General features: G+C 37.6%; 2 protein-coding genes across 3 annotated transcripts in view; both read left to right on the forward strand.

The window, feature by feature from the left end:
- Nucleotides 1–94: 94 nt before the first annotated feature.
- LOC133518488 (uncharacterized) lies at nt 95–13,929 on the forward strand. 2 transcript variants are annotated; one of them, XM_061852205.1, is made up of 7 exons: nt 95–1,172; nt 1,247–1,801; nt 2,429–2,628; nt 3,906–4,001; nt 4,210–4,651; nt 4,721–4,845; nt 9,803–13,929. In XM_061852205.1, the coding sequence occupies exons 2-7, from the start codon at nt 1,645–1,647 to the stop codon at nt 9,992–9,994; spliced, it is 1,212 nt and encodes a 403-aa protein (XP_061708189.1). In that variant the 5' UTR covers nt 95–1,172; nt 1,247–1,644; the 3' UTR covers nt 9,995–13,929. The 2 variants fall into 2 exon arrangements, with proteins under 2 accessions (XP_061708189.1, XP_061708188.1); XM_061852204.1 differs by having other exon boundaries at nt 1,645–1,801.
- Nucleotides 13,930–14,910: 981 nt separating this feature from the next.
- LOC133518487 (dual specificity tyrosine-phosphorylation-regulated kinase 2) overlaps nt 14,911–16,252 on the forward strand; it is a 136,311-nt gene continuing 134,969 nt past the window's right edge. The window contains exon 1 of the mRNA XM_061852202.1: nt 14,911–15,412. The gene's annotated coding sequence lies outside the window, so the exon portion shown is untranslated. The remainder of the gene's footprint in view (nt 15,413–16,252) is intronic.

Genomic DNA, 16,252 nt, shown 5'->3' on the forward strand with positions numbered 1-16,252 from the left:
ATAATTATTTACAAATGACTTAAAAGATATCAGAACCGACTCTAATTATAGCACTAAATTAAATACCTTATGTAACCCTCAGAGACGAAATTGACATAGACCATCTTAAAATAGTTTATTATGCGCTAATAGAGGCTAAATTGAGATACAGTATTATGCTATGGGGAAACAGCTTCCAGTATAACATCAATAGAGCTCTTATTTCTCAAAAAAGAGCTATTAGAATCATGTTTCGCATCCCACAAAGGACATCTTGCAGGCAATATTTTCAAAAACTTGGTATCCTTACGGTGCCTAGTTTATATGTGCTTATATTACTCACGGATCTCGTTAAACATAGCTCTAGATTTGAAACTGATGAAGAACAGGAGATGCGCAAAGTGTCGCGCACCAAAAATATAAAAGTTAACTTCCGTCCATTATCGAAAGTAGAGGAGCACTGTACAAGACACCAGGCTGTTAAATTATTTAACAAATTACCTGAAGAGCTTAAAACAATTTCAAAGTATAATATCTTCAAACACAAATTGAAACAGTTTTTGTTGAGAGGATGTTTTTATACGGTAGATGAAGTGTTTAATGTTGTTTAAGTCTTAAGTATTGTTTCTCTTGTTATTATTTAGTATTTAAATGTTGCCGTATTTTTAGATTGATATTTATTTGTTTACTTGTAGGTACCTACATTTGATAAGTTCTTTGTTGTTGTTTTTCTCATGTTTTTCACTTTATGTACATATATTCAAACACAATTCTGTATTGTTCATGAATAAAGATACTATGACTACTATGACTATGACTACTATTTAATTTCGGTAGTATATTGATATAAATACAACCTCAATGGTATCTTTTTAACATTGGCAACATGTGCGAGTCAGACACTGCACCCCACTTTTGCTATCTCATGTGGACCGTTTTCTCTAGTCTGGTACGAACACCTTTCTGCCTCAGTGATAAGGTTCAATTTAGTATGGCAAAAAAGTTAGAGCGTCCTCCACTTTATATCTCCTCCATGTCTTCACTGTTGATAATGACACTGTTGTTGTAAACAAAGTTTGAAAAAGTTAAAAAACGCCGAATAATTCAATTAATACTTTCTTGCGAAATTGAATGTGTGTGAAAAAGTTGTGAGGCAAATCTTATATTACTAGTAACTTTGAACAGTGATTAATGTAAGTACCATTTTCATATTATTGCATTTAAGAACGTATACTTTACGCAAATGTAAACGTTTTTACGATTTTAGGGCTAATATGAACTGCGAGCCAAGCCAAGCCGCAACTTCGATTCTATTTTGCGCTTGCGCTTGACGCCGGGAAGGCCACACACACCATGCTTAAACCAACGGTTGCGGCGCGTTAAATAAAACCGCCTACGGCGACACGCGATGTACCGCCGCGTTCTGCCGCCAGTATGAGCTCTAGGGTTTTGAAATTTTATTGCATTTATTCGTGTGATGAGCATGGATATTTGTTCCTGAGTCATGGGTGTTTTCTATGTATTTAAGTATTTATAAATATTTATATATTATACATATATATCGTTGTCTAAGTACCCTCAACACAAGCCTTATTGAGCTTACTGTGGGACTTAGTCAATTTGTGTAATAATGTCCTATAATATTTATTTATTTATTTATTGCAGATGTTAGAACCAGAAGTAACTAATGAAAGGACGATACTGGATTACCTGAATGAGGACTGCTGGCACGCCGTGCTGCAGTACGTGCCCGCGCAGGAGCTCATACGGACAGAGCGCGCCAGCCGCCGGTGGCAGGCGGTGGTGCTCATGTACTTGCGAGGTGAGGTGTATTTAACTGTAGTAGTATAAACATTTTCTCACAGATTTTTACGCTAACTTTTTTAAATGTTTAATGTACAGGTTTCATGTTGAATTCCTTCACCATCATGTTGCGCAAGCATCTGTATGACAAGGTTCAAATGTCGTCCTCATGATGTTTCACAATGGGTATATATTTATGTATCTGTATTTATTTATTTATTTATGTATGTATAATATTATATTATAGCCAATAGCCGATCAGTAAAAAAATAAAAATAAAATATATATATATATATATATATATAATTTTGTGTTCATTTTTTCCCATTTTACTCTAGCTGTATTCTGACCCTGCACCAACTAGATCTTTCGGTTTAGTCCATGGTTGACTGGTAGAGAATGGCTTTCGGCATTAATTCCGCCATTTGTCCTCTTCATGTGCAATAAAGATTAAATAAAAAAACAAAAAAAAATGTTATACTGTGATACGATATCGGAAATTGTGGGTAAAATCTTATTTGTCATAAGTGTCATAACAATGAAAATGGGAAAATAAGTACTTACAAAAGTTGGCGAATGCTGTAACAAAGTTTGTCTGTAGACACTGCTGTGATGCAATATCAATTAACAATATTTTCTTTTACAGGAGTTCATATAACCATTGAGAAAAATGATTGGAAAAAGAAAGAAAATCCATTTAACACCTGCACCTTAATGCCATCAAAATATAAGTCTTTTGAATGTTGGACCAAGAAACTAGGCTCATCAGTTACATCCATTTACTGCATCAATTTGGAGAATCTAGCAATGATTAAAGAAAACTGCCCCAACTTAGGAGCCCTTCAGGTAGTACTATAATAGTATTTTATAGTACATATGGTGCTACTTTACCGCACTAGTGCGAAAATTAGCATATTACAGGACACAGTAACGTAATATGCTAATATTCACACTAGTGCGGTAAAGAAGCACCATATGTACTGTAAAACTTATAAAGATTGTCTTCTACCATGACATCCTTTTTTAGGGTTCCGTAGTCAACTAGGAACCCTTATAGTTTCGCCATGTCCGTTTGTCTGTCTGTCTGTCTGTCCGAGGCTTTGCTGCGTGGTCGTTAGTGCTAGAAAGCTGAAAATTGGCATGGATATATAAATCAATAAAGCCGACAAAGTCGTACAATAAAATCTAAAAAATTTATTTTCTTTTTAGGGTACCTCCCCTACACGTAAAGTGGGGGTGAAATTTTTTTTTCGCTTTAACCCTAGAGTGTAGGGTATCATTGGAAAGGTCTTTCAAAACTAATACGGTTTTTCAAGATATATATTCGGAGATAATCGCTCCAAAAGAAAAAAAAAATGTGTCCCCCCCTCTAACTTTTGAACCATAGGTCCAAAAAATATGAAAAAAATCGTGGAAGTAGAGCTTAAGAAAGACATTAAATGAAAACTATAGCGGACATGATCAGTTTAGCTGTTTTTGAGTTATCGCAAAAAGTTTTCCCTTCATAGTAAAAAGACTTATTTTAATTAGGTACTGATTATGCAAATTTGCCTATTTGTTTAACTCGGGTGAAAGGTACCGTTTCATCCCTTGGTTAACAATTTACTATAATGTATAATTGTTGGTGCAATAAAGAATATTTATTTACTTACTTACTTACTTATACTTTAAGCTCCAGTTTAGCTTATTGTGACGGAAGAGTAACTACGGAACCCTACACTGAGCGTACTTATACTTTAAGCTCCAGTTTAGCTTATTGTGACGGAAGAGTAACTACGGAACCCTACACTGAGCGTGGCCCGACATGCTCTTGGCCGGTTTTTATTGTACTTTATTTTACTGTCTCACAGAGTTTGAATAAATCAATTGAATATGTGTAGTAATTTATGATCTTTTAAAGACGGATATTTGAACTGCTTATTCATAAATAATTATTATTTTCACAAATAATAGCATATAAAAGACATGCCAGACTGATATTTATCTTCTAGCCGCCCGAGGCACATGAAAATATCTCTCATTTGATTGTAATTTGAACTTTTGTTTTAACAAATCAAAATAGCTTTTGTCTAGACAAGTTTTGAATGTGGCAGCTAGAGGTTAAAGTAATATTAATATTACAGGCGTCCCGTATTGAATGCACTGAGTCTGAACTGCGCCAGTACAATCTACATGACAACTTTAAGTTACTGCAGCAGGTGTCTTTCTATCGGTGTTCTGTAAGTGCGAAAATAATTACTAATAAATGCGCAACAAAGACTTAAGTAACTAGATTTTGCTTTTCATGCCAACATATAAAAGGTGCAAAATTTGCTATAGGGTTAAATGCATTTATTGCAGAAAATATATAAAATATTGGAACCTGAGTTTTGAACTGGAAAGTCAAAGACGATTGGTTTGTGATACTTAAATATACTTTTTTTTCAGGTAGGGGACAATACTTTCAGCCAATTTATAGCTGATAAAGCCTTAGAAAAAATCGAATTCCGCTACTGCCGTTTTTTGACTGGTCATTGTTTCAGCAGTATAAACACGACAAATTTAAAATCTCTTGTCCTCGAATCCTGTAACAACTTACAGTTCATACGATATTCAGTTGCTGATCGTCTTGGGAGCCTGACAGAACTGAAAGTGGCTAGAGTTAATAAGGAGATAGGTTATGATGTGCAGTTTGAGTTGGAAAAGATGGCTAAACTGGAGCGGTTGGAGCTGCAGAGTGCAATCATGCTCTTTGGTTTCCCTGAGAAAGTGGGTCAGCTGTCCAGGTTAGAGCACCTTGGTGTATCATTTGAACTGGAGTCCTGTGACTTGGAAAAGGTGCTGCGGGGCTGCACGGCGCTGAGATCCTTGGAGCTGTTGGACTGTGAATGTGAGTGTGCAACTTTCTAGCAATTATAGATACAGCCATTGAATGTTTGACAATAAACTTATTTTTCAGATAGGTTTGGGTTCGTCGAGGTGATCAGTCGGCACGGCGGAGCGCTCACGTCGCTCAAGCTGGACCAGGTCAACGCGAAGGACGACGATGTGCTGGAGCTCGTGCGTGGATGCCCCAAGCTTGAGGTACTTGTTGAGGTTATATGAAAAGATTTCTGAGGTCAGTGTTTTATTTAGTCGGGAGTAACGTATAAATTGTTTTTTGACAGTTATGGATTGACCCTTGCCTCCTTTAGGCGCATATATTCTTGCATTAGATAGTTTTTACATTGTCTGTTCTGATGTTGGATGTCAGATAGGTACGACTACAAAAAGCAAAAAATTATTTTTATATATGTATATATTTTTTATAAGCTTTTATTTAACTTGCCCCGTTAGTATGTATGTTAGTGTGGGTCAAATCTTAGTAGCTAAATTTGACCCACTTCCCGATTTCCGATTAGGCTGAAATATTTCATACTTACATATGTAAATCGAATGACAATGCAATATTATGATGACATAAAGCTGATCTGATGATGGAGACAGGAGGTATCCATGGCAATTCTGTGATAAAACAACGCAAACTATTGTATTTGGGGTTGTTAGAATAGGGAATATTACGCAAAACTCTGCGTAAGGGGCGCCACTACCACAATCCATCACATCGAAAAATCGAAATTTCGTCTAAACATCTATCATTCTTGCATATTTGCGCAATAAAGAGGCAGATAACTAAATTTTGGTTTCCGCGTTTCCCGGTAGGCCCTTTGTAAACAAACCGCCTTGATGCATCAATGTCACATTTTATTATCTACGAAAACTTGTCAAAATACAGTATATATGGCACAGTATGTATAAGTTATCTTATCTTCTAATTTTCGGGGGCCCTTGCGGATACACTTCGACCCATAAGGATCTTTTGTGTAGTTGCCCCATTAGCTACTCAAGAGCTTTTTTATTTATTTATTTATTTAATCTTTATTGCACATAAGAAAACACACTGTACAATAGGCGAACTTAATGCCGTAAGGCATTCTCTACCAGTCAACCTTTAGGCAAAGCAGATAAGTTGTAGGCGGTGGGTTTTTTGACCATTTCCATGTGCCGGGTGCTGGAGCTTATGGGTAGCCTTTTGAATTCCTTTGGTTCCAGATAGCCTGCTCCAAAGTCCTTCATTCTTTGTCTGGCGTGGGCGTGACATTCACACATTAGGTGTGTTACTGTCTCTTCCTCTTCACCAATCATTCGACAATGGGAATCCCGGCCAAAACTCTTTTGACCCCATAATGACCCGTAAACCACCCCTGTTATAATTTGGAGTTGTCTCCTGCTAAGTTCCCTTAGATTTTTGCTCCAACCGGAGTCTACTCCTTGTATGAAGAGCTTTGAGTGCTTTAGACCCGTCAGACTGTCGTCCCATTCTTTTTGGTGCCTGGTCTTAGTGTGGTCTTTGATAGCTGTTATAATGGTTCCCTGTGAGAGCCCCACGAATGGTTCCGGACCTATGTGGTCACTTACAGATCCGGCTCTGGCAAGTTCATCTGCATTTTTATTGCCTGTGAATCCCTCGCGCCCTGCTCTGGGATCCATACCAGTTGCACTTTATTTTGTCTTCCAAGCTTGTCCAGAGCTTGGACACCATTGTATACCAGTCTAGAGTCCACTCTGGGCGCCATGAGCGCTTTGAGTGCAGCCTGACTGTCGCTGAGTATATAGATATTCTTCCCTTGGGTTTGCCTAGCTATATTCTCATGCACACAGGCAATTATAGCGTACGTCTCGGCTTGGAAGACAGTAGCGTCAAGAAAAGAGCGTACTCCCATCTTAAATCCGGCAACGCACTTGCAACCCATCTGGTGTTGCAGGTGTCCATGGGCGGCGGCGGTAATCGCTTACCATCAGGTGATCCATCTGCTCATTTGCGTCCACTACCATAAAATAAAAAAACAAATTCCTTTATAGAGTTATAACATTTTTCTACTAGAAAAGCCTTTAACTTGCGCTTGAACACCTTACAGTCAGAGATCTGTTTATACTCTATCGGTAATTTATTAAAAAGATGAACTGCCTGGTAGCTTGCTGAATGCTGTACAATTTTGAATTTTGGCACTAAACTATTTTTAAAGTCTTTTCTTCTCGTTGCAAGTCTCAAAGCTCTGTCGTAATCGCTTTCAGTTTCCTCTAAATTTTTGACTAGACCTGACAGGAGAACTAAAATATAAATGCAAGGCACTGTCAAGATCTTAAGTTTTTTAAAATGCTCCCTACACGATTCCCATTGTGGTATTCTAAATATAATTCGGATAGCCCTTTTTTGCATCAAGAAAGCACTTTTAGTATTATATTGGTAACTGTTACCCCACAATTTAATACTATATCGCAATTTAGATTCTATGAGGGCGTAGTAGACCGCCTTAAGCTGTTCAATTTTTGTTTCTTCCCGTAAACTTCTCAAAGCAAAACAACCTGAACTCATTGAATTATTGAAATCCTGTAATTGCGGCTTCCAATTTAGGTTAGAGTCAATCAACACGCTCAAAAATTTTACAATCTCAACTTGTCCACTATTTCTCCATTTATGTTAAGAAATAAGGAATCGGTGCATCTAGGACTAGTACCTATTGAATAAAATCGATTTAGTTTTTCTACTATTCAATGTAAGATTATTTACTGAGAACCAAATAGAAAACCAATCAAGGGCGCTATTGATTACCTCATTAAGTTCTGATATACTATCGTGACAGTATCATGTATCATGACATATTAATAAAAGTATGAAATTTTGACGACCGGTTTGGCCTAGTGGTTAGTGACCCTGCTTACGAAGCTGATGGTCCCGGGTTCAAATCCTGGTAAGGGCATTTATTCGTGTGATGAGCATGGATATTTGTTCCTGAGTCATGGGTGTTTTTCTATGTATTTAAGTATTTATAAATATTTATATATTATATATATCGTTGTCTAAGTACCCTCAACACAAGCCTCATTGAGCTTACTGTGGGACTTAGTCAATTAGTGTAATAATGGCCCATAATATTTATTTATTTATTTGATAGTAGCCAAGCTTGAGACTTTGGGTGCTTACTCAACATACCAATCGTTTGCGCTCCATAGCGTAGCGTAGCTATCTCTCTCTATTTTAGTAACTCTTCCATATTAGTAATATAATTTATATACCATAAAGATGTTTGATATTTAGTTTGACAGTGATCGTTGCGTTTCCTTCGCTACGGAGCGTGAACGATGGCATGTTGGCTACGCACCCTGGTCTTTGGCGCAGGTCTTTCAGACGATTCGAAATTTTCGCATGCGATTTTCGTTACATTGAGGTATTCGGCCGATTAATTGAATTTATCGTTCTCATCAACGTATCGAATATTGCCAAGTTCTCGAGCCGTCGAACTGGCGCTTCACTTCATATTTAAATTTTTATGTTTTGTTCTATATTGAACATACACTTTGTAGTCGCTAACGATCGAAGGCGCGACTCAGCTGACGCCGGCGCTCCCGGCGCGCGCGGCGGGCGGGGCGCCTGCGCCTCCAGCTCGGCCGCACCAACCTCGGGGACATGTGGCGTGTACGTATCACGACACATCTTTACCGTGCCATGCCATGCCAACAAATAGATAAAACTTGAAACAGAAAAACATTTCTAAGCACATTTTTAGAGCAATTTTTTCATAGTTTGGTAACTATTTTCACATGAAAAATAAGAACAAACTATAAATGTCTGTTGTACTCAAAACTACAACAGACACATCACATGGACACGGATCAGACTTTCAGTATTATCTGGGGCCTACCGCGAAAACCGAAATTCGCAAATTGCGGGGATCATTCTCTTTTACTCTCACTCAGACGTAATTAGAGTGACAGAGAAAAATGCTCGCAATTGACGAACTTCGATTTTCTCGGTTATAGCCCTGATGTCAGTAGTAGTGTTGGTAGGAACTCAAGTCTTTCGAGTCTAAATTGATGAACTCGACTTGTTTTTACGAGACTCAGAGATTTAAAAACTTCTGAGTCTTTTAAGTCCCGAGTCGAGTCCTTTATTGAGTCTTTTTAACAGCAACTAAAAAGGAATCGAATCTCCGAATAAAGATTAAGTCAACAATTTTATAGGTTTTACCTAAACAACAGTAAAGGAAATAGGCGTTATTGTATGATTTATGTTATGTACATCCATGAATTTTACATAAAGACAACGCATTTCAAAGTTATTTGGAATAAAATTACAAGTTCTCCAAAAAGGACTCAAGTCTACAAAAGACTCGGGTCTCTAATAAGTTGAAAATAACTCGATTTTCGTCTTAATTATAAGAGTGAAAAACTGAGTCGAGTCTTAAAGCAGAGCACTCAAAGCCCTCGAGTCTAAACCAACACTAGTCAGTAGTATAGCTAGTCATCAAATAGTTTGGGTTTTAATACGCTTCAATATTATGCGATACTTCGTCAATACCCCGAATATCGCGTGATAATACTAGTCTAATCCGTGCCAGAGGTCGGTAGCACCAAACCACCCGTGACCGTTGTAACGTTCGCTAAATTTGATTGTAGCCTCTAACCCAGCTTCATAGTGTTACCTACACTATGAAGCTAGGTTAGAGGCTGCCGACTGAACTTTATGTATGGTAAAAAAGATGTCAAAGAAAAAATACGCCAAAGCCGCCTTTTCTTACCAACAAAATTGGCTTGTTAAGTCTGTACTTTTAGGTATTTGAATAAACGTAAACAAAATCTACCCTCAAATGACTCCTTAAGCCAGTTGAGGGTAGATGAGAATATTACACGATCAAATAATGTAGGTTAAAGTCAGGTTGTTCAGTGACAGATCCAGGCGGTTTTGTATTTGGTTGGTTAACCAATAAATGTTATAACTACCCGAAAATGTACAAATTCTTTGTTTGCGTTTATTTAAATACCTAAAAGTACCTACTATAACGATACTCCTTTTAACCTTTTGACCGCCAAAGACGTCATTTGACGTGCGCGGCTAAAGCCCAATATCAACCTTCATGTGTACCGACAAGGTTCACGATTACGCGCCGCGTTCGATAGGCGTGGCGTTCAAAAGGTTAACTAATGCTATTTATTTTAACAGAAACGCCAGGAGTCTCAATGTCCTGGGCAATACCAAGAGATGAAGACAACGTATGAAGGATTAACAGTAGTGTTCGAGAAAACGATTAATGAGTACGACGAAGAAAGTGAGTTTGAGGATTCTGACGAGGAGATCGAGTGGTATGAGGAGGAATGCGAGGAGGAGGAAGAATTTGAGGAGGATGTTGAATAATTGTGAAGATTAATACCACAGATCACCTCGAATACATCCTGGAGATGGGAATAAGATCTACCCCGCACTAGCATCTCCCGAGCGGCGGCGTCTAGTCAAGTCTATGGCTGCTGTTAGAGGCGACGTTGGCGCACCTGCGCAGCACCTTCAGTGTGTGCTAGAGGCGCTCTATGCAGAGTTTTGCATAATATCCCCTATTGACAGGGTTCAACTAAATAACTGCGTAATGTTATTTAGTTGTTTATATAATGAGGTGTATGTGTAGTCTGCGTCGGATATGTGCGGATATACACCGTGTTTTTATTGAATTCCGTTAACTTCGGGGTATCGGTAAGTACAGTCAAGTGTAAAAATATGGGTGTACACATCTTACTCAAAAATATGTCCCATAGCATCTTATTCCAGTGTAATAAGAGCGTAGTACCATATTTATGAGATGTTTCTTTCGATACATAATTTTGCACTTGACTGTACGTTTAAAGAAACTAAATGGCATAGTTAATTTAAAAAAAGAATGTTTTTTTTTTTGTTTTTTTTTTTTATTGTGATAAAAAGTATTTAAATGTTGCATATAGCGTTTTTATAATACGGGCATTACATTCAACTCAACTAAACAATTGAAAACTGTGACATATCCATGTCATTTTAAACATCGATCGTCCGAGATAGTACTTACGTTTAGAAGCGAATGTATACACTTGAACTAAACACTAATCAATATGTAAACGGGCCCTAAGGCAAGTGTACACGCTCGTAAGGGCCTTATAAGATAAAAATTAAATATTGATTATCTCCGAAATGGAGTTAATTAGAATACCGGTTTCTTTGAGAAAGTTACATAATTTAAGCTCAGGAATGCACCCTTGAAATTAACGGATACAAAAAACACCGTGTATAATAAGAATAACTAGAATAAGGTTCCCTAAGTGTAAGTGTGTAAGTCTCATAGTGTTGTGTTCCTGCCGGTGAGTACGGTTGCCAGAGCTCAACGAGGGGGGGGGGGGGGATGCTAGGGTCGGCAACGCGCATGTGACTCCTCTGGAGTTGCAGGCGTACACAGGCTACGGAGACTGCTTACCATCAGGCAGGCCTATGCTTGTTTTCCACCGACGTAGTATAAAAAAAAAGTAGCTTGCCAAATTTCAAAATTTGCTGTGATATTTTAGTGATTGTAAATGTAAATTGTTATAATTATAACTTAACGCGGCGAATGATGTTCCCTATGACAGTTCCTCGAATTCGCTTTTGGATAGATATAATATAAATAATAATTGTAGAAGTAGGTTTTTACCGTCTTTTTACTATCTAATTGTTATATTTCTAAATAAAAAAAGCGTTTAAGTATCAAAAAAAGTCCAAAAACGTTTGTTTGTTGTTTGACGTTAAAGACCGGTTTGGCCTAGTTGGTAGTGACCCTGCCTACGAAGCTGATGGTCCCGGGTTCAAATCCTGGTAAGGGCACTTATTCGTATGATGAGCATGGATATTTGTTCCTGAGTCATGGGTGTTTTGAGTTATTTAAGTATTTATAAATATTTATATATTCGTCATGTCCGTCTGTCTGTCCGATTATGTCACAGCCACTTTTTTCCGAAACTATAAGAGCTATACTGTTCAAACTTAGTAAGTGGATGCATTCTATGAACCGCATTAAGATGTTCACACAAAAATAGAAAAAAAAAAAACAATAAATTTTGGGGGTTCCCCATACTTAGAACTGAAACTCAAAAAATCTTTTCTCATCAAACCCATACGTGTGGGGTATCTATGGATAGGTCTTCCAAAATGATATGGAGGTTTCTAATATATTTTTTTTCTAAAATGAATAGTTTGCGCGAGAGACACTTCCAAAGTGGTAAAATGTGTGCCCCCCCCCTGTAACTTCTAAAATAACAGAATGAAAAAATCAAAAAAAATATATGATATACATTACCATGCAAACTTCCACCGAAAATTGGTTTGAACGAGATCTAGTGAGTAGTTTTTTTTAATACGTCATAAAATTAAAAAAAAAAATCATCAAACCTATACGTGTGGGGTATCTATGGATAGGTCTTCAAAAATGATATTTAAGTTCCTAATATCATTTTTTTCTAAACTGAATAGTTTGCGCGAGAGACACTCCCAAAGTGAAAAAATGTGTCCCCCCCCCTGTAACTTCTAAAATAACAGAATGACAAATCTAAAAAAAATATATGATATACATTGCCATGCAAACTTCCACCGAAAATTGGTTTGAACGAGATCTAGTAAGTAGTTTTTTTTAATACGTCATAAAATTAAAAAAAAAAATTGTTTCATCAAACCCATACGTGTGGGGTATCTATGGATAGGTCTTCAAAAAATGATATTTAGGTTTCTAATATAATTTTTTTCTAAAATGAATAGTTTGCGCGAGAGACACTTCCAAAGTGGTAAAATGTGTGTCCAAAGTGGTAAAATGTTGAACAAGATCTAGTAAGTAGATTTTTTTTAATACGTCATTAATGGTACGGAACCCTTCATGCGCGAGTCCGACTCGCACTTGGCCGCTTTTTTTCTTTTTTGTATTTAATTTTTATTTTATCAGGGTTTCCTAAAGATGAACGAAAAATTGATTATTTTTGCGCTACGACGCCCGGTTTAGGAGTTTCAGCCCTATAAAGATCTCCTAAACCGTGCGTTGTCGCACAAAAATAATCATTTTTTTTCCCCTTTAGGAAACCCCAAAGTAATAATAAAAAAAACGAAAAAAAAAAATAGCGTAATGGCGTGCGTCGTAGCGCCAAAATAATCAAATTTTTGTTTGCCTTCAATACCCACGCACTGAATAACCTATCAGCCTATCACATTAGGACATGAAACAATCATCATCGTCCTATTTTTATTTTTATTTCATTGCATATTTGAGAAAAGCACTTTACATACCTCGGCGGAAAATATGGGGTTGCCCGCCTCAGACCTATCCGTCAATGTTTGATAATGGTTTGATATTTTTGCATGTAAAACATTGTTTTACATTTCAAATAGTGTTCTAACGATATGCTGATACAGTAGTAATGTACTTACTAATCTATGGTTTATTGCTATGGAGTGTGGAATTAAGAGGAGTGACATCTCTTATCTTATGGTAGAACTTATGGAAGGTAGAGTTAAGGAACGCAATCTCCATAGGCAGAACTGTTGCAAAAGTGTCAAGCTGTCAGCTATAAATAATAGTTCAAATCTCTCCAGAGTAGCGCTAGAGTAGCTAAGAACCTAGGCGTTATTTACGGAGTGAAGTGCGCTGTCTATGATTTGATTTTTTTGTTCAAGTATTCTATTAAAGGTTTTTTGATGACACTTTGACACTTCCATGGTTTATTGCATGCATATATTAGTATATGCTATTACTGTAAGTTGAACTAACGTTAATTATAGCGAATTCTAACTCGATCACCGCGCCATCTATTGGTAGGCGGCGTAACTAGCATTCATAGAGTAGTGGTATCGGTGCAGCGGCTGTGCTGCGTCGCGAGTTGTGTGCATTCTGTTACTAGTAGCGCCATCTGGTGACGTGTAGTTAATTAATGAAAGTGAACTTGCATACAATATGTAAGTCGGGTGACAATGCAATATTATGGTACCATTGAGCTGATCTGATGATGGAGACAGAAGTAGGTCATAGGAAATTTGTGATAAAACAAGTTTTAAAATCTATAACTATTCTGAAAGCAATATAATGTAATTTTTTGTATACTACGTCGGTGGCAAACAAGCTTGTGGCCCGCCTGATACTAAGCAGTCTCCGTAGCCTATGTATGTCTGCAAATTCAGAGGAGTTACATGCGCGTTGCCGACCCTAACACTCCAAAATCATAATAATAATATGTAATTAAATGATAGTATATGATTTGTAATTCCTACATATTTGCCGTGACTTAAGTGTTTTTAATAAAAATACACGTGGAAATTGCTTACCTTCTTTCTAATGCTAAAAAAACGAACTATAATTGCTTTTGGGCTTGTTAGAATTGTCTCGATGAGAGTTACCTATGGCAAAAATAGATTGCTTGATTAAGATGTGTAAAATCTAAGACAATGAATTTGAGAGGTAAGCAAGATGGCGCTGTACTACTCCATACATTTTGCAGTAACTCTGATTGTCAAAAGCTGTGACCGAAAAACATATGGCGCAGTACAGCGCCATCTGTGTTGGATGTCAAACTAAGGGGCACGTTTTCTTAGACTTAACCTCTCTATTACAATAAATTCAATGTGTCTGAGGAGAGAGAAGTACAGTCAGCGAAAAAACCTGTATCAATAATAAATTTTTTGCCAAAAGCTTTTCAGTTTGTAAGTATCTCCTGTTTGGACGTAGCAGTCCGAGATTCACTGAGATCCCACTCTCAGTGCTCAACGTGCGCGTCCCGTGCGTGTGAAGCCTCGTAATTCAATTAAGGTAACGTGACGATGACAACTCATGTGCGTGATTGACTCGCACATGACCCTCACACGTGTGTCTGTTACCCACTGTTTGGGTGTTGTACCTAGTGGCCACAGCTGAGAAAAAAAAATCGTTAATTACCTACCGTCAACTCAATGAGGTGGTCCGACACGCACTTGGCCGGTTTGCTATTTAACTTTGCTGTATAAATAGCTAATTAGACAAAGCAATGAAAAATGTTCGAGAAAAAGTACACATTTTCAGCCATTTTTTTCTACTCCTACGTTACGCTAGGTATCCATAATAATAACCTTTAAACAAACCGAATGTATTTAAGTAAATATCGTTACCCAAACTGGCCTTTTTCCAACTTCCAACAATCACAAACCCAGAAAACAAAACACAATTATTCTCATTTCAAAAGTTTAAATTCAAAACAACGCGCGGCACTAAGTGAATTAGAACAACCGCACCCGACTACACCGCAACCTCCCTCAGTGTCACACTGGCTGTTACAGACATCGCCTGTGCCTCGCGAGAAAAAGAAAACTACAGCCAGTACTCAGTCTCCCTTCAGTGGGCTTTCACTTCAGTGCTTCACCGGCTGAGGCGCGTAGCGCCTGTGCAACGCGTGAAAAAAAAAAGAAATATTTTGTCTACGACCAGTGCTCACCTCCTCAGTGTGACTCTGACTGTTGAGAATCGCACTCGTGCCTAAGCTTTAAAAAAAAACATTGACTTCACTGCCGTATCTATATTGCGCAATTTTGAATTACGAATTGCTCGCGTTCGAATTTCAAATTAAACGTAAACATGTTGCATTTGTTTTTATTCAAATGTGAACTTTAGTGTTTTTCCAATACATATGCGTTTGTAATAATAGGATTTTTGAGTATTTTGAAGTGTCGATAGAGAAGGACAGTCGTTTGAGTTGGTGTTAGAGCGAGAGGCAATAGTTATTGACGGTTCAACAGGTGACCCAGACAACGACCCTGGACATGATTTTATACGACGTAAGTACCTACATTTGTGCAAAAACAATGTGTTTATTACAGAACAGAGTTACCTACCGGAAACACTTGACTGATTTTATTTATTTATGTACCTTGAAATTAAATTTCAAAATGTTACTGTCCTTTGCTTTTGGCCAAACAAAACGGTTAACGTAAGTACAGCTTTTACAAGTAACATAGGAGGCGTATTTAGAAACATCAAGATGGGCTCATTTTTATTTATCTTGAGGTCGAATTTATTTCCATCAAATTATGATAAAATTCGATTAATAGATAAGCTCCCTATTCTGTACAATATAAAAGCGATTTCAGTTACTTCACCGTGTTCCATAAAAAATCTTCCTTCTTTCGTAACCGAACGGAAAATTAATTTTTTTTTTTCGAAACAATATTTCGTATATTTATTTCGCTCAAAGAAGAGCTTTTGTTTTATACTACATCGGTGGCAAACAAGCATACGGTCTGCCTGATGACCAGTCTCCGTAGCCTAGTATGTACCCCTGATCCCAGAGGCGGCCTTAGGCGTGGGCGACGTGGGCCACCGCCAACCAACCAACCTGCAACGCCAACCAACCTCGCGGTCCGAGGGACCTCGCGCCTCAAATAACTGAAATAAGTACATATATCTCGGACACAACGTAAAAATGTTCGTTATTTCTCGCTACCTAATATTTTAGTCTTGCTGATTCAGAGGAGTTACATGTGTGTTGCCGACCCTAACACTCCGCACCCTTTTTGAGCTCTGGCAACCTTACTTACTCTTTAAGCTAGTCTAATTTTATCCAAATGCAACGACAAACTCATGTCAATGTGGATATAATTTTGACAACTTGCCTTATC

This window comes from Cydia pomonella, chromosome 5 (genome assembly GCF_033807575.1).
Source record: "Cydia pomonella isolate Wapato2018A chromosome 5, ilCydPomo1, whole genome shotgun sequence".
NCBI classification, from domain to species: domain Eukaryota; kingdom Metazoa; phylum Arthropoda; class Insecta; order Lepidoptera; family Tortricidae; genus Cydia; species Cydia pomonella.